The sequence below is a fragment of the Conger conger genome, chromosome 12, assembly GCF_963514075.1.
Source record: "Conger conger chromosome 12, fConCon1.1, whole genome shotgun sequence".
NCBI classification, from domain to species: Eukaryota; Metazoa; Chordata; class Actinopteri; order Anguilliformes; family Congridae; genus Conger; species Conger conger.
Window position 1 is genome coordinate 36,539,738 of NC_083771.1, and position 19,273 is coordinate 36,559,010.

The 19,273-nt window shown below is 40.3% G+C and overlaps 1 protein-coding gene across 9 annotated transcripts in view; it reads left to right on the forward strand.

Moving 5' to 3' along the window:
• Nucleotides 1-1,280: 1,280 nt before the first annotated feature.
• Nucleotides 1,281-19,273, forward strand: part of fcho2 (FCH and mu domain containing endocytic adaptor 2) — a 53,422-nt gene continuing 35,429 nt past the window's right edge. For all 9 annotated transcript variants that reach the window (XM_061261974.1, XM_061261980.1, XM_061261981.1 and 6 more), the window contains exons 1-4: nucleotides 1,281-1,484; nucleotides 12,625-12,716; nucleotides 17,456-17,530; nucleotides 18,183-18,324. In XM_061261974.1, coding sequence (XP_061117958.1) covers nucleotides 1,452-1,484; nucleotides 12,625-12,716; nucleotides 17,456-17,530; nucleotides 18,183-18,324 — 342 coding nt within the window. In that variant the 5' untranslated portion in view covers nucleotides 1,281-1,451. The remainder of the gene's footprint in view (nucleotides 1,485-12,624; nucleotides 12,717-17,455; nucleotides 17,531-18,182; nucleotides 18,325-19,273) is intronic.

Below are 19,273 nucleotides of genomic sequence, written 5' to 3' on the forward strand. Positions count from 1 at the left end.
AAATTTATCCGCATACGGATAAATCCTTATGTTGCCCAATGCCCAGTGTGCTGGTTAAGACCCCAATATATCATATAATTTATTACCCATTACTCAACAGAACTGCAAACCATTGATAAGTAACTAACCACAAGTTGAACAATATACTTATTTCTCTACAGTAATTTATTCTGCCATTGGCTTTAACTGAAAGAACCAAGCATGTTCTGTGTAGACGATGCCCTGCACAGAATAAGATGGTGTCAGACATCTCATGCATGCATTAGTTTTGTTTCTTATCTTCCCATGTAAAGTGAAAAGAGCACTAATGTGGTCTCACAACATTCCAACTGCAGGAATCGGTTTTGGTCCATGTAGCCTAGTTCCTGACAAATGTAGCATGTGTGCTGCTAATGCATTCTACAGACTTTCCTGGTATTTGGCCAGAACATCATAAGCACCCTGCTCTCAGATGCTGGGGTGTTAGGAAGGCTCGATAAGGGGTTAAGTGTTGTAGATGCTCATCATTTTACGTGCAAGACCATTCATGGACAGGACACAGTCAAAAGAAAACGACATTGAATTATGTCTAATTCAGGCTATTCAACCATCAGCTTTTCATTTTAGAGACTTAGTCGTTTTCCTGCTAATGGCTCATGGTGTGCAAAGCTAGGAATGACCTGGAACTAACTTTCTGTTAAGAAATACCAGAAAATGTAACTCGACATGTCTAAAATGCTAACATTGATTAAAAATTTTACTATTCGTTATAAATGGCTTGTAGTGGTGAGTTAGAAAATGCAAACGGGCCATAAAGAGCCAAATTCGATGGATGGAATGAATAATGGCCGATTAGAATGAGACAATCAACTCTTATTTCATATGGTATTAAGTTAACGTATACCCGAGTGGTAACCTTTTGACCTGTATACATATGAAATTTTGCTCGTAATATGTAACCTATAAACGTTATGGTAGAAGGACGAAATGTCCAAGATTGTACTGAAAAGTTTGGCAGAGGCATGTTCTGACATTTTATTTCCTGTATGTTATATTGAAATTATGACAATGAGAAAAACCGTTAAAAAGAATTGAAAAATAATTAACTTATTCACTGACGAACGTTACCCCCTGGCAGTGATGTAATTGCATTGTTTTCATGGAATATTATATTCATTTTTTTCGCTATTAGCCTATACTCGCCTTGGGTGGCGCTATTTCTACTCTTGCTTCAAGCTGAGTTTTGGAGGAGTACTTACAGTCCACTGAACTCACAGGACTGAAAGAGGTGGAGTCTGAATGGGAATCTGAAGCTGAAGGTGGGGAGGGAGGAAGGGAGTGAAGAGAGGAAAAAAGAGAAAAAAAAGCAGACACAACAGAAACGGGGGGAGGACGACGAACCAACTGTGTTAAGTAAAAAATAAAATTAATATTAAGAGACTTGTTACTTCAACGGCAAAGAAGAAGCCAAGATGATAACGGCCTATTTCGTTGAAAATTTCTGGGTATGTTTTTTGTATTTACTTCTTGTCATTAAGGTTAGCTAGCTGGAACACCAGTTAGCATATATCTCCTCCCATTTTGCGATTGATATGACAAAGGTTTATGTGAATCATTTTTATCTCGTCTATTTGAAAGGTTATATGAGAAGTATTAACTCTTACCGGCAAGGACAATGTGACTAGAGTGAACTCGATATGTTACCCCGTATCCCCCACTACTTTTTTCGGCAAATACCATTATGCTACCCTGGGGATTGGGCCTCAATAAACTCTATCTAGCTTGAATAACCAACTGGAAACCTCCTTCCCTCCGTTAATTGGCTCTTATAGACTGTCTTGGAATGTTTCTGGTATTATCTACGAACGTCATTGGCCATTTTTGTTGTCACTCAATGAGATGTTTGCGTCACTTTCTTCCGTAATTAAGTTAGAATGAGATACCAGATACGTACGTTTCCAGAGTTCTGCCAGAGAAGATGGGTTGCGTTTGAATAGATCTTTTTTTTGTTGCCATAATACAATCCTGCAAAAAGAGACTGTTTCATATTCCTGCGATATGTTGATGAACGCATCGCAAGACGATAATAAACCTGCTCACATGCCAGCATAGTCCAGACATTGATTGTTCTCATCTTTATTTTGGCAGTAAGCTATAAAGGTATTTCGCTAACTAGCCAGGAAGCATTCTAGAAATGTAGTTGCCACCCATTATAATACATATTTAATAAAGGCGTTAGCCATTGACAAACACGAACACGAGAGACGTGTTTGTAAAAACGTAAATCATAAACGTTCGCTACAGTCGGCCTTTCCTCAGATGGAACTCCTTTTTAATCTTGTTTATTTTTCATCATGGTTAAAAATGGCTAGCTAAAACCAGTATGACATGTCAGGGTAAATGGCTGTAAATGTATATCGCTGCATATGACTGTGTGGTTAAGGCCACAGCGTCTGTGAGAATTGAGATTGTCATGGGATTGCGGGTTTCACAGAGGACGAAACCCAGGCAGCCAATTAGTTGAATCAACCCCAGCCTTAATAAAATCACTCCATGTACGAGTGGTGATAGATCGCATACATGTACCGTTCACAAACGTTATCCTGAAGTTGCAAGTTCATAGTGTTGTATTGTACTTTCTTATTCCTATTTGTCTTTTTCTTGTATTTGTTGTTGCTGTTCTCGTCATAATAGACTACCTTTTCTGGACATGCTTTTGAAGTGAAATCTACAAATCTGGTGGTCACAACATAATTGTAAATATTTTCCTCTAAAGAATGGTTGAAACTGACTCAAAAAACACACGAATCCACTAAACCCAAGCTAGTCACCATACCACTGTGTTTTAAAACAGTAGAAACTTAAAATATGTTGTTTTGGTAGTATGCTAACATTGTTCTCTCAGTGTAAATTCATTGTAAATTCAGATATGTGAGTCCAGTTAAAAATTATCTGTGCAGAAAGTGGCATTTGACGATATAACCTGAGAATAGTTTTTTCTTGAATGCAGTATTCTGTTGTGCTGCACACTGTGTCAATTGCGGTATGCTTAGCTGGAGTTTAAACATCAGCTTTAAACCACAAGACCACAGAACTGCATTGCCAGTGGAACACTTGTCCAAATCTGTGAAATAAGGTTTAGCGGTTCCAGTTGTAAGGCAGTTCTGTGGTCAAGAGAATTAAACCTGAGGTTTAAACTCCAGTTAAACCCACTGCAATTGACCCACTAAGTTCATTTACTTTCTATATATGTTCATTAAATGTGTGTTTTTGTGAATGGGAATAATTCTACAGAATCCTGGGGGAGGCACTCCGAATCACCCATAGAGCTGAAGGCTGTAAACTTGCGATTACTCAATCATACACCACTGGCGCCTTCATATTGACTGGGCTTGTCCCTGTCTTGAGTATTATTGCTCTTGTTCTATGCCATATCAGTAATTACTTTGGCACACATACACATCGACACACCTGTACGGTACAAAAAAAACCAAAACAAACATTGCAAAGAATCCTTGCTATTCAGTGACGCACAGAAAAACATGACATCTTAGGCCTAAATCATTTCTGATTCTCTGGTGGAGTATGTTATATTTTACATTGGCTGTGTACATATTTTCCCTGTTAAGAGTTGAAATAATACTGAATATTTTACTGCAGGCATGGAAGTATAAATTTTTCTATTGAAATCTAATTTGGTTCTACAGTTGAATAGTTTTGAGTGAGTGGATTAAGTTCCATCTGCCTGTTTGCTCTGTTGGTGCTCTTCACTCAATATTTGAGAACACTGATCCTGACTGGGTCATTCCGTGTCAAATCAGACAGAATCCAGGAAAGTGGTTTTAGCACCGTCCCAGATTTTGTTCAACGTTTGTCAATAATGTTTGGGAAAATGTCCATTACAGGATTCCATTTTTTTTTTTTTTTTTTTTGCCGGAGGGCCATTTACCACTCCTTCAGGGTCCTAATACATAAACTCTAGGTAAAATCTTTCTCAAATCTGTGTCTATTTTTGTATGAAGGAAAAATAGAAGGACATTGGCACTTTGTAACATTAATAACCATATATCTAACAATTGCCATGACCATTTTCATGTTCCTACTAGCTACCCCACATACATCCAGTGAAAATGACCTAAATATGCTACCACGCCTTGTTTTATTATTCTATGCCATATTATTATCTTCCTGACAGAGACCTCAAATATTGGCACAAAATTAATAAAAGATTGTACTTGCAGAAGAAAATATGATTGATAGCATATTGGTGCAAAAATGTGGGTTTGTAGTACCCTCAATATCACTCACTCAGTATTGTTTAGGATTTTTTGAAATAAAAATAAAAAGGCATGCAGTACAGGCCTTTAATAGTTTTGGCATGCAGAAAAAAAGTTTGTCTTCCATCCTACAAATTTTGGTGAGGCTAGGAACAATACTTGTCAAGATGTTAATGCCCAAATATGGCTTCCCAGATGTGTTTTTGAGGCTATTAAATCTGAGACGGTGCTGCAATAGCCTTATCTGATTTGACACGGAATGACCCGTCTGTGATAGTTTTACTCTTTGTGAGATGAAGGTAGCATCTCCCTCTGAGCCAGTGCAGAGGACTCCGGATGCAGAAATCGATGTAAAGAGGCAGACACTGTGTAGGGACGGGTGTTGTGCCCTGAGAGCATCACTGTGAAATCACTCTTTGTTGTCCTGTTGCCCGAGAGGCCAGCAGAGACTGACTGTACGCGGGAGCCCTGATCAGCTGTGTGCTTTGGATGCATGGCACACTCTTTCTCTAACCCACAATGTCAAACATTGACAGGCTTCTCTCTCAGCTGAACAAACATGGCTGGCACAATGATGAGAGACAGTTCTCTGTCTCATGAGAAGCTCTGCATGGGCTGTCAGGGTCTTTTTTGCTGTTGTGATTATTCTAGGCCTTATTTTGAAGCTGTGATTAATCTATTTAATTTGGACTTTCTGCAGCTTGGTATAAATGGCTTATTATATTCATATTTCCATGCACAATTGGTATCATAGCTCAATTGTCTGTCCTTAGTTGGTTTTAGCCAGGAAGTAGGCTATGGGAAGTGATGTATGCTAAAGGTGGTCCTTCCTGCTGTGTGTTTCATTTTAACTTTGTGCATGTAGCTTTAATTAATCGTATGCATTGTCCAGTGCTTCTCAGTACAGTTTCTTGGCATACACTGTGTTAACAGTGTTACATTTCTTAACACTGTCTGTGCTGATAAAAAGATGAAAAATATAAATTCTTCAGTTCTGGTCTATTAATATATTCCCCTTATATTAAAAAGAAAGTTAGGCTTGAATTTAATTAAGGTTTGGTTTCAGTGCATGGCATAATTAACTGTAACAAGCTGCGCTGTCTAAAGTGCATAATAATGAATTAACTCTTGAATCTCTTGTCCCCACTCAACTACATTCTTAATTAATTGAGACAGCCAAGCTTAGCTTGATTATTATAAATGGGGAGACATTAACAGTGATAAGCTAATGAACTACTGTAAATTCAATTTTTGGAGATAACTGTCAGTAAAGATAAGCTACTGTATGTGATGCATTGCTCAGTCCACAGTATTTAGTGAACGTCTGTGTAAAAGTAGTTTTCACCTAATAAATAAACAAATAAATAAACAAAACTTGCATATACTGTTGGTCAGAAGACCACACTGGTGCTATTCCAGCATGTTCTTGAATAGAAATAGTCTGTTACGTATGGTCAACACTTTACCTGACATAACCTCCATCATCCAACATCATCCAACATCTATGATGCATGAAGTTCACGTTCATGAACATTTGTGCTTCTTTGTTTTACAGGATATTAGTGAGTACATTTTAGATACTACGGTATATGGACATGCTGGGCCTCTCTTGCCAAGTATAACTTACCTGCAACCTAATCTTCGACATACGGAAGTTGGCAAAGATCTCTGTGGGATATGTGTGCTATGTTTATTTGCTATGTTAGAGGTAGAGCTGTCTAAAATACTTGCTGTCCTTCACAGGGTGACCCCTAAATGTTTGCTCCATGACAAACAATTTGTGATTAAATCTAAGGCCAATAGCAGTCTGACTGTGGGCTTTCTTATTGCTTACATTTCAGATGTAGCATATGTGCGTTGTGCATCTTTGGTTCTGGGTAATCTTATTCATTTTTTTCAGCTGTAGTGAAGTGAGGGGTGCTTTTTACTATATCTTTCATCCATAGTCATGCGGCAGATGCACACACACACACACACACACACGCACTGTTGGTGAGAAAAGATCCATTATTGTCTCTGGCAACTCAGAGAGAATCTCATTTTACAGTTACGATGATACTGCCCTGTTTTCCTTTTTATATGACTACATGCAACTAGTTTTAGTTTGTACTGGGGTGTTCTGAGAATGTGAAAGTACTTCTGCTTTCTATTGTGTGTGAGTGTATTCATGTGCACATTTGACAGAGGAAGTTTACGAAGCGCATACAGTCTGCGATGACATTTTGATGGCATCTACACTCTAAGCACAGCAAAACCTGATTATGGATTAGTCATCACTGACTGGTGACTGTGCTGGTCAATCCTGTGTCAGTAGTCCTCTGGAGCATTGATTGCAATGACTGAGAGATGTTTTCACAGTATGCGCTTGTTAGTGCTTGTAGTGTTCTTCCGAAGTTTGGTGTAGAAGTTTGTGGGTATTCATAAGTTAAAAAGTAATGTTACAATGCATTCGACCTACAGTATATATTGTACACCATATGTACAATTAATTGCAGTTTGATGCAAACAGTTCAGAGGTCAGAGTGGGCCACTGTTAGAGGTCTCCAGCAGATGTTCTGCTGTTAACATGGACTGAATCAGACTGAATCACTGAAGTGAATCTTAAATATTTACACTAAGGGGGAAAGCCTGTGTCCAAATCATGATAGATGCAATTAAAATAAAGAGACAGGACTGGGTCACAATATTTAACTCAATCTCTTCACAGCTGTTAGACTTTTAGCGCAAGCGGGTATCTGTGTCTATATGTGTGCATAAAAATAGCCATGACTATCTATGTTGTTCCAGGAACACATAGCTAACAGGAAGGGGAACATTCCCTGTGGGTAGCAGCGTGCTAACAACTGCTATCTGAAAGATTATCTGATTCTGACAAGAAAGATGGAGCTGTAACTGACACTGGAAGTCCTGCTGTTCTTAACTATTAAATTACATTCTCTTGCATGATTATGGACTAATGACTTGTTAAAAAGGAATTTCTATTCTGTTGCGTTTGCTGGCTTAAAAGGGAAAATAATGTGAACAGAAGCTTTACTTGTTTTCTTGGAAGCATTTTTAGGTCAAAGTCTGTGTTTACCATAATGGTGACACTACTAACCAGTGTAATTAAAGTTTAAGGGATGAAGGCTTTGTCTTTCCTATTTAAGGCTGGTTAGCTTGCCATGCTACAGTGGGCTCCAGAATTATTGGCACCATTGATTTAAAAAAAGAAAGAAAAACTTGTCAGGAAGAGGACACAAGTGCATAATGTCCGCACGGATGGTGAGGAAGATGCTGAGGGAGGCCATAAAGAACCCAAGGATCACAGTGCAAGAATTGCAGACTGGTTTCATCTTGGGGTCACCAAGTCTCAAAAGCAACCATAAGACACCACCTTTATATCAACAAATACTTTGGAAAGGTTGCATGAAGAAAGCCCTTACTGAGCACAAGAAACAAAACCAAGCATCTTGAGTGTGCTAAACATCATTGAAATTATGACTGGAAGAGATTGCTGTGGTCAGATTAGTTCAAAATTTAACTTAAACTTAAAATTGCCCAAAAACACCATCAGTGTGTTTGGTGGCAAAAGTGGAATGCATACACTCATTGACTGCTTTATTAGGTCAACCTGTACACCAGCTTGTTAATGTGAATATTAAATCAGCAACTAAATGCATAAAAGCATGCAGACGTGGTCAAGAGGTTCAGCTGTTTTTCAAACCAAATATCAGAATAGGGAAGAACTGTGATCCAAGTGACTTTGACCGTGGAATGATTGGTGGTTTGAGTATCTTTGAAATTGCTGATCTCCTGGGATTTTCATGCACAACGGTCTCTAGAGTTTGCAGAGGATGGTGTGAAAAGCAAAAAAAAGTGAACAGCAGTTCTGCGGGCAAAAACACATTGTTAATGAGAGAGGTCAGAGGAGAAGAACCAGACTCGTCAAAGCTGACAGGAAGATGACAGTAACGGCAATAACCATACATTACAACAGTGATATGCAGAAGAGCATTTCTGAACACACAACATGTAAAGATTTCAAGTGGATAGGCTACAGCAGCAGAAGACCAATACGTCTAGAAAATAAGTTGAATAAGTGCTCACTGAGTATACAAGGAGACCTCATACCTACAGTCAAATATGAAGGTGGGTCGTTGGTGGTTTTGAGATTCCCTAGGAGAATGACCCCAAACATACATGAAAATCCACACAGAATTGGTTAAGTAAAAACACTATCCATGTTCTGCAATGACCAGCTCAGTCTTTGGACTTCCATCGAAAACTGTGGTCTGAACTGAAGAGGGCAGGCCATTAGCACATGCCCAAGGATATCAATGATCTTGAAAAGTTATTTTTACAGTATGTATGTGCATATTTATAATTTCTAGAGCCCACTGTATATTACACAAAATTTTGAAGAATCGAGACTATAAGTACAGCCGAGATAGAAGGCCCAGAAAATCCTGCCAGAATTACTGTTGCAGTTTGGATTGAGAAACTGAGCAGAATGCCTTCCCTGGTTTTGCGTGCTGTCTGAACCAGTTAGAGAGACTTCGAGAGCAGGCAGCTGGAACAAGAGGGTCATTTGAGCTGCCGTGTGAAGTTAACACATTGATTTCTTAGAATTCAAGTCCGCAAAACAAAACCTTTCATTTTGCTTGCATCGTCCACCACTAGGGGCAGCTCCAGTCATGTGGGTCCAGTCGCATGAAGAAGTACATAAAATATAATCTTTCAAATTTAAAATAAGCAAGATAACAGTCATTCAACATTGAAAGACTTGTGTTGTTGGCCAGTTTCAGATGAAGCTAGTAAACGACAGCCTTGAAATAGAAATATTATGCCAATTTGCACTTACATGCACTTATAAGAAGTCATCATGATTATTTACTCATACCTTTGTTTGTTCTGCTTGGCTGCGTGTGAATGAGGTCATTGTTGTGACACTGATGGGAAAACCAGTTTTATTTCATTTTTCTTTCATTCATCACGGTAGGCAGGATGGCAGGCCTTCTCCAAACCAGGACTGCATATTTATAATGTAAACTTGTCATTTGAGCTATATTGAACATTGAGCACACATTTCCTACAGATGTAAGTTTACTCATATGGAACAATTTTGACCTACGGTAAAATACATATACACAAATACACAAACTTCACTATAATTATGATCAGCCTTTTTCAATGATAGGAAAGGATTTACAATGGTCTTGTAACAATGTTTTAACACAAAGATCTTACCTAGTGTACCTTTCAGACCTTTGCTAAAACTACTGAGTTCAACTGGACTCTATTATTTTCATTTTCTTTTGACTGTATACTAAATACAGTGCTATTTTCATGCTTAAACTAATCGTCATGCTTATGTCACTAAAGAGCATTAGCTATATAACAGTGAGATCTGAGCAGCTAAAGCAATGCCTGATATGTGCCCTAAGGTGAAGTGCAGTGCTAAAAATAGCCTACTATTATTGAAAAGACGATAAACTGTCTTATAATTCTTCAATATTTCAGCATGCAAATTTGTTTGAAGAGACAGGTTTGGGAGGCAGGTGCAATACCGCTCAATTGGGTAAACGCTACTGCCCTTGGCAACCGCTGAATGTGACTTCCCAGGTGAGGGACTCGTATGAAACAGGAGAGAACAGCAGCGCGGGGTTTGGATGACTTGCCAGTTCTGAAACTTGGGGCAGTTTACATGGGTGCAGCTGTTTAACCTTGCATGCTACACTTTTCAGTTGTTTTAGTCAGTGGGTGAGATACTAATTGCAGCGGTCTATGATTTGTGCAGTGTGTGTAGGCTGCATATGGGGCTCTGGGTGTATTTTTACACCTGTGTCTCTCATGCCTACAGTGTAAATGTAAACTGCAAGGCTTGGTCTCTAATGTAGCCTTCTGGCATGGGATGTATAAACTAATACAGAGGTGTCTCTGTGATATTGCCTAGATCACTAATTGTCACAAAACATGTCATTTATTTTGTGAAATAAATGCTGAGACGGCCCACAGTGTTGTTTCCAAGCACATTTTCAGCTTCAGTAATGTTCATTTGTAGCTGTGTTATTCTTTGTCTTTAATACGTGATCCATTTGTTACTCTGGAAGAAATTCATGAGGTCAAGTGCATGAGAACAGGGGAGGGTGTTCTTTTCTGACCAGGGAGGGCTTGTTATTTCAGTGTGTCTTTCCCAAATGATCCTTTTCCTAAATACGATGAATGTTTATTTGCTTCAGCTGGGCCTCGCGTTGCAATGGAAACTCTGTAATTGTCACGCGGCCACGGATGACAATGTGATCATTGAAATCCAAACGGTTTATAGGCGATCAATATCCCAAGAACAACACCAGGCCCTGTTTGTTATATGCCAATGTAAAAATGACTGGATCTGTTTCTGTGTGATTGCGTCATTCCTCGGGAGCAAGCCGCTGTGCTTAGCGCAGGCGGCCGGGATCAGTCTTCACAGCGCAGTCAGACCAGAAGATGACACAGTCCTGTGGTGTGTGTGTGTGCATACTCCTTTATTATTCTGCACCCTCTGTGCTCACCTTGGTTCACCTCATATCCTGCCGGTTCTGGGAAGGCCAGGCTCCTCTGCCGTGCTCCAGGCCTGGATGGCTGCTCTCTGAATGCTGATTTCGGAGAGGGGGGTAGAACAGGGGTGCGTTTATTTGGGGGACACAGGAGGGCTTGCTGTGTGGGACCCCATTCAGGCCGCAGCAGCTGGGCCCTCGGCTCCTGAATCCCACATTGTGAGCGCTGCAGAAACACAAAAGCATCGATTGATGAGCAGCAGAGCCATCAGTCTCTGTAACTCTAACAAACCGTCCTAATCTTCTTCCATTTCTCAATAAAATGGCAGCCTACCCCGGGAAAGAAGCTCAGAGCTAACTAATAGCATTGCGTGTGAAAGTAATAAATGCCTTGGGTGTGGGTGTTCCCATGGTTTTTATACTGACTCTTTTGAGCTTGTTCTTTTTCATGTATATTGGTAATGAAGTTTGCAGTGAGGCTACAAGTATTATGCCTTCACATTTCACTGTCCAGTACTGCTGCTCATGTCACCTTGTTTAAGGCCGGAATTTAAGAAGCTCTGTCATCACAAAATAGTTTCCTGTACTTTTCATTCTGTCATGCATTCCACTGGCAAATCACAGAACATGACTTTCCATTGGAATCTTTTCCCTTTAGTCCTCTCATGTTTCCTGTGTGGGAAAAGGGGATGCTGGATTGTGCTGTATGTGTACACAGCTGAAATCAACCGCAAACCACAGACAAACATTAAAAAAATAATGCATTGCAAACAGGCAGTGCATTTTGTACCCCACGGTATATTTTTGTAAGTGGAGCTCTTCCCACTGCTTTCAGTGTCTTTGCTGCAGATACAGGATATCTGCTTGGTTGGCGTAGAACTGCAGTGTTTGCTAAATATGGCTTTTTGAAAGAGCAATATTCAAATCATTCAAATTCACACTGGATGAATAGCAAACAGCCTCCATGTTGCCTGTTTTCACACTTGTATTTGTGAGCTTGTTCAGATATGTGGAAATATTGGTTTCTGTTGGACAATAGGCCATTTATTTAGGCCATTTCCTGTTTTGAACCAGAAAAGAGAAAGCTCACTTCTCTCTTGGCTGCCTCTGCAAAGGACTTCCTCCAAACTGAGCTGGGATACTGTATGGCTAGTGTCCTCTCTTGTTTAAAAACTAAGCAATTTTCACAGGGATCAATTGAGGTCAGGCAAGCTTTCAAATCGTTTATCAAACTATCAAGTGACATTTGAAAAAAACCTTGCTAGGTCGTCATAGTTCCTCGTTCTGGGAGATATTTGAAACGTGTCTATTTGTTATATCCTCTGCACTAGTTAGTTAATAGTTAACTTGAAGTAGTGGTTCTAGGTTGACACAGAATATATAAATGTGGTAGACATACAGTGATATGGAAGTAAACGTTTCTACTCTTTTCTAAAGCAGTTTTTAAAGCTCCCTGTTAAAACTATAACCAGTTTTCTCATGCTAGGGAAATTAAGAACCTGTGCTTTTGTCCGTCCCAATGAATTATTCAGTGAATATGCATTTTTAAACACGTTGCAACTTGAGATCTCATTCAGTTGGTTACCATTTCGCCTCAGAGCCATTCCATCTTCTTCCACACCAGTGTTTTGGACAGCATCTTGGTATCTGAGAACATGGCGAGAATGAAGATGGTGGATCAGAGGCTTCTGAAAATGCAGCTTACAGCCATTCAAACCATGCGAATGCTAGTTGTGGAGAGAGCCTCCATGGTAATTTGTGATGAGAGAATGAGAGTTGTTGGCCAGGTGCTTGGAGAAACTGCAGGGACTGTCCTGAAATTAAGTGTTTGTCTTCCTTGTCTTCCAATGCAGGGTGAAAAAAACAATGGATTTGATGTACTTTACCATAACATGAAGCATGGCCAAATATCAACAAAGGAACTCTCTGAATTTATCAGAGAAAGGTAAGGTAATATTTTGTGTTTTTCCTTTTATTTATAGATTTCTCCACACTTCCTCACAATCAATATTGCTGTTTTTAAGTTAATATGAGTGCGGAAATGGCAGTACAGCTAGGGTAACCAAGTCACACAGTGCTGTTGAGGTTCCTTAGACCTTCTCTGGCATACAGCGTTCATTTAGGCTCCATGTAAAACCATTTTTAAATAATTGATTTCCTACCGGCTTTAGTCTCTTGTGAATGATGCCCATTTGCTCATTTAAGTGCTCTAAGTCATATCAGTCATTTTCCTTTTGTCTGATTGGGAATGCTGATGATTAGGGGATTTTTGAATTAAAGTTAAATTGCTTTTATTTATTGTATTCTGAGTCAATCATTTGTCCAAAATGAATGCATGTCTAAATGACCTATAAGGTATTAAAATATTATGGTTGTTTTTTTGACCCTGGCCTAACGCATGAAGTTTATCATATACCCTGGAATCTGCATGGCACATGATCTACAGCAAGGCACTTAATTAACAGTGAAATTCTAATATTCCTGCACAAAACTATTATTTACCACTTTGCTTAGTTGTTCTGCTATACAAGATTGTTGGTGCAGAGCTTTTTGTAAAGCCATTGTAATTCTGCCACCCCACCTCTCTCGTATGACTTGCATGATGATGACAAACTACGATAAATACTGCTGTCAGCATTTAGGTCAGGGAATATCATGGTGTTAAGTCCATGGCTTGCTTATCCCTTTCTTGCTAAAGCTTGCTTTCAGCTGCCTTTCAAGTGAAGAATTCTGGGTTATCGGTGTATAAATGTATGTGAATATGCACGCTTGTACTTGCACTGAAAGAGACAGCTGAAGGTCTGGGGGTGTCTTCAGTGAGGTTTGAAGTGGCCCTTCTAATGGTGAGACTGGCCCACTGTGGCCCTCACCCAGAGGGGGACAAAGGAGTGTAATGGGATGCAGCCATCGGGGCACAGTTAAAGAGATGGCATGTTATATAGAGCATGTGCTAAAAGGACGAGAGCTCATTCAGACCACTTCGGTCTTCACACAAAGGTCAAGCATAGGCAGCAGCTTGTGCCAGCGCCCCAGTGATGTGCCTTCATCGCAGTGCCAGTCCCGAAGATGGCCTTTTCATACGGGAATGCGAGCACCCTGTCCCCACTGCAACCTGAGATTACCTCAGGCAAATTGCGTCTGCGTGCATCACCCCGTCTTACCTAGCACCTGTTAATGAACGGCTGAGTGAGAGTCAGCATGTATGCGTGTGGTAGGTGGCAGTTCACTCCTGGTCTTTGAGGACCACAGAATCTGCAGGGCACTTGACCTTGTTTCTGGACTCTTATTCTGTTGCGGGTGGATAGAGGCCATTAGGCCTCTCTCCCAGGCCTGGGTCTGAGTGGCCCGTGGTATCAGCAGCACTCTAAGTGGCACTGGGCCTCTTTAACAGTGGTTGCACGTCCCCCCCGGCGGGTGGTGGGCCCATTGATTCCGGACTGGATTGTGGTCGCTTCCTGCCTCTTTGTAGTTGAGAGTGAGAAAGTTATGTCTTTATCTTAATCATTTCCCCTTCTGCCTGCATGAAATGCTTCATAAGCAGAATGTGAGTGCGTGATAGTTACTGCACAGCATTTACTGACTGTTCCTACCTGCTTCCCGGTTAGAGACATTTCCCTTGTATTTATACTTTCTGCCACAAAGTGGAGCTGCAGTATATTCTAACAATCTCTTCTGAGAGAAAATCTCCTGGAAGGCTTAACTGTTGCAGCCAAGTTTGTTCTTTAAGTTGACATTGCAGCATTAAAGCAGCATGTTTTTAAAAAAGTTAATGTAAGCCCTTTTTTTGGGTGATTACATTTTCAAAGCTTATAAAAGGAACTGGTATTATGAAGAATGAGATTAATGAAGTCAGGGGCAGATACTGAAATATCTCAAAAGGAGGCAAGATCTCTAATGTTTAATATGTAGATTAATTCTACAGTCAGCCCGAGCAAACAATGCCTTTCCTTGGAGAAATGGTGTTCAAGGAAAGTATTCAGCAAAGCAGTTGATCTTTTACAGAATGAATCAGCAGCACTGCGTATCTATGTAACTGTGCTCACATTGCAGTCCATGGGGAAAAAGGCAAGAAAAGTGTTCAGTTTTCTGCTTCTTTTGCTTATTTTTAAAAGTAGCATCTAAAAGTAGTAAGCTACCCTTATCAGCGCTAACCCTGTTTTGATGCGTTATGTGTTGGTTTGTTGAGGTCTTCTTGTCTGTCAGGCCCAGGGCTTCTTCCTGCGCAGAAATAGTGTTCACTCTGGTTTATGAAGACAGGCTACAACACAACCTGTACTGTCGCACATTATACACCAATACACACCTTACACGGAAATAATTTTTAAATTAAAAAAAAAAAAAAATGTATTTAAAAAGCCTGTCGTAACAAGTATTTTTGTCTTTTATTTGGATTTTAATTCTCTATTACTCTTTTCTATACAAGACAAAGAGAGCCAATGAGGTGAGAGTTTTACTGATTTCAAGATGGGTAAGACGATTTCACTTGTAAAACAAAAAGTAACTTGCCGTTTTCTACTTGAAAAAAAGAACATGAGATTTCAAGTGTCAGTACAAGACTAAACCACTTGTTATGACAGACAGCAGTTTTGTTTTGCATAAATGCCTCAGATGGAAGAGTAGACTTGCAAACCTGCAATTTGAGATGTTAAGCTTGAGTATCGCGTGCTGTTTATGCGTTTTAGCTGTGCGCTGGTCTCTCATACAGGCGGTGAATTTCTCACCTCCCTGTTCACTGGCACACAACAGAAAGGCAGCACGAATCAAATCAATGTCATGTATAACTTTGTTTGGTGGTGGTAATGATATGATGGTGGGTTTTGTTTCAAACAAAGTGAAACTTCAGCGGTGACGACAGATTTCGCACTGTAACATTGTTAGCATGTGGCTCAAACATGACATTGATATTGAAAGAATGTCGCTTCCTGGGATTGTGGCCCGTGCAGCATTCTAATTTGTTCACATTGCAGTTTAGCGCCCCCTGGTGGAAGGAAAAAGTCCATAATGTGTAATATAACGCAATACAGTTTGGATGTAGAGGGTTTTTGGCAATCAAATGGAGTCAGTTCATACTCAAGTAAAATAACAAATAAAACCTGCGATATATAAGATGCATGTGTAGACCCCCAACCCATTATTATATTATGAACAAGTCTTTCATAATATAACGGAATGAAAAATAATAATAGATGAACAAATACATTCAAATGAAAACATAGGAAAAACTGAATTACGGAGTTAAATGTGCTGAACATGACCGCATACACGGATTTCTGCAGAACGTACGGTTGGCTCCTCTGCTATTTACACACCTGGTGCGCATATTCGTTGCGGAGCCGCAGATATGTGCCTTTTAAGCAGTGTTCTCATCGGAACGTGCGCGCGAGCCGGTCCCCTGTTATTGGAACGGCTTCTATGGACTGTTATTTCTGTGGTGCCATGGATAGAGCGCGGATGACGACTCATGGCGCGAGGTCAAAAAAAACTCTGTGTAATTGTAGCCCAGGCCAAAGTGCTCGCTCTCGCACGTTACGCCACCGCGGCGCGAGGGGGAGACCTGGTGCTGAGAAATTAAAGCGGAGGCATGGGAACATGTCAGGGTGGAAGGATAGGCAGAAACCCTACACGGTGACTTATGTGGTCTGTCCTGTGTAGAGCTTACGCAGTTATTGCATTAGACTGAATTGCCTTCGTTGGGCCTAATCCACAAGCAAATACCGATTCTTTGTTTAATTTGGCCACTTCTCCGCCATACTTAAATGGCTCTCTGACTTCATAAGAGCCTTTCATTTTGTCTCTCCCAGAGATTAGTGAATTAAGGTAATGGCTGCTGTGCCTTGCTTTAGCAGAACCGGCTGCGTTTCCAGGATTATTATTATACGTGTCTGTCCATGGTTTCTGCATTCGCTTGGCAACATTCACCGCAGACACTCCTCATAAATTGAATAATGATAATTGGAACTTGTGCCAGATATTTTGGGATGATTTACTTTTAAAAGGTTGTTTTCCCCCAGTAGATCTGAAATGCAGCTAGAAGTCCAGCCCAGTTGCAGTGCTGGGGAGGGTGTTGAGTACAAAGGCTGGAAGAATAAAGTATATGGACTTGTGCTCAAAGCACATACAGAAGGATGCAAAGTGCATTAGATTTTTCCTCAGTTCCTGTATTAATAGTATATGTTGCAATTGTGAAATGTAATTCTTAGTAAATTACTAAAAGTTGGTATTACTGTATAACTGTAGTTTTGCATGTCTGTTATGTATGTATTTTGTTCTTTCTGTTGAAAAAAGGCTTTATGTGAAATATATATCATGGAGAAATCCCTGTTGTCTCACTCTCCTTCCGTGATGAAAAGACTGCTGGGGAAATTGAAATGTATTCGACATAAATTATTCAGTCTGTGCAAAACAATGTTTTAAGTTTGCAGTTCTGTCAGTTCCGTTCAACATAAACTGGGAGGTAGTGAAGCAGGCTGAGCTTATTTTAACAGATCGTTTTCCACCTCCAAAATATATCTGCAAGCGCCCAGCGTATTAAACAGTGCACTTTACACCTTTGCTTGAATATATGAAAGATTTTATTTGTTATTCACATTTCTTTATAGTCTTTGTAGGCTTTTCTTGCATGAAGTGTTACAATACAGTTAAAATGAAGTGTTATCCTCATGCACATGTGTTTCTCCTCCACAGGGCTACCATTGAAGAAGCATATGCAAGATCAATGACCAAACTGGCCAAATCAGCCAGCAATTTCTCCCAGCTAGGGTACGTTTGGGGGATTCCGTTCCATAAAGTAATACATCATTATGTGTGTGCATGCCTGACTGTCAGACATTTATTTTAGTTAAACCTGAATACAATGTTAACCTCCCGGTCTGGATAGAATTCTAATTGTGATTGGATAGGAGTGCTGCTGGGTGACACATAATTGGCTGTAACTTTTGCCAGGGGGGAGGGCTTCATTCAACAAGGTGGTTCCTGTCTTACGTGACCGGGCATTTGAAATTGGCAAAAATTAGGGAAGTGTTCCTGGAGCCCTGCATAATTTCAGGACTCAGTTACCGTGCTGCTGAGAGGTTGATCAATGACGGGTTTCTCGCTGTGTTTACAATTCTCCTTCAGCATTTCTATGCCTGTCCATTGTGCAATCTTGCCTTCTTAGCCATCACCTTAGTGCCAATAAATCTGCAAATGGAATTCCTTTATTTAATTTTTTTATACACACCTTACATTTTTCGGTACATTAATTTGACATTTTTTGCAACATAATTTTTCTTAATTTTGTTGTATTTACCAAACTGGTGGGTACCTGCTCACCCATAAGTGACTGCCTTATGTAGAATGTTTTGAGCTTGGCTGGGTGTTGTAAGCCACGCTTCATCCTGTTTCCTCTGTCATCATCTTTCTCTTCCTGCAGGACCTTCGCACCAGTCTGGGATGTGTTCAAGACCTCGACTGAAAAGCTTGCCAGCTGCCATTTAGAGTTAGTTCGGAAACTACAGGAATTAATAAAAGAAGTTCAGAAGTATGCAGACGACCAAGCAAAGGCGCACAAAAAGGTTTGAGTCTCATTCCGACTGCTTTCATTGGCCAAATGTCAGATGAGGGATTGGCGTTCAGCTGCGACTGCATAGTGGGGTATTGCATTGTGGGGAGTTGCACTTTATAGATTTCCTGAGCTTACATCATTTCATATAAAAGCATTAGCCAACTAGTTCTGTTGTCTCTAATCAAACATGAGTCTGAATGACCTGAACTCTGAAGTTAGTCACACAACCATCCATGTGTCTTTCTCAAGTTGGTAAAACGAGAAAAGAAAGCAAACTTCTCTTCTGTAACATTACTCATTTTTACACAGAAGTAATTCTTCCCTTTTATCTTGGTTGAAAATGAAAGTGTCTGTGGCGCATACTTTAACAGTGTAATAAATACTGAGTAAAACGGTGATGTATGCTCACGCCCTGCCCTTCACATTGCTGCTGACCGCTACCCACAGACATAAACACTTCTGCCCACAGCGAGCGTGTGGGTGTGAGAAAAACAGCAGCCCTGCCCAAGGAGCCCCCATCGCATGCACACTCAGCGACAGCTCGTCCCGTAGACAATAACACTTCAGAGAGCGATCTGACAGGACGTTTAGACGAGGTTACACACCGTCCTGCTGGAAACCGTTTAGTTGGTGTGTTCAGTCGATCGTTGTTTCCGCAGTTCTGGGTTCCATACGATTCTGCTGTAAGAACTCCTTTGCTCGCTCTGAAAGGGCAAAGTGCCATGTGCTGATTTTTCTGATAGAATGAGGATAGATGGATAACTCGAGGAAAAGCCTTCAAATGCCCTGTTAACATGGGTGTAAGCTGAACGTGTAACAGACACTCTTTCAAGAATTTATTTTACTAGTGCCTGGCTGTGGTTTTGTGATCCATTATGGGAGTTATTGTATTGGAATCTTGAGTGGGAAAATGGAATATTTACATCAGTGTTAAAATGTTATATTAAGCATGGAAGCAT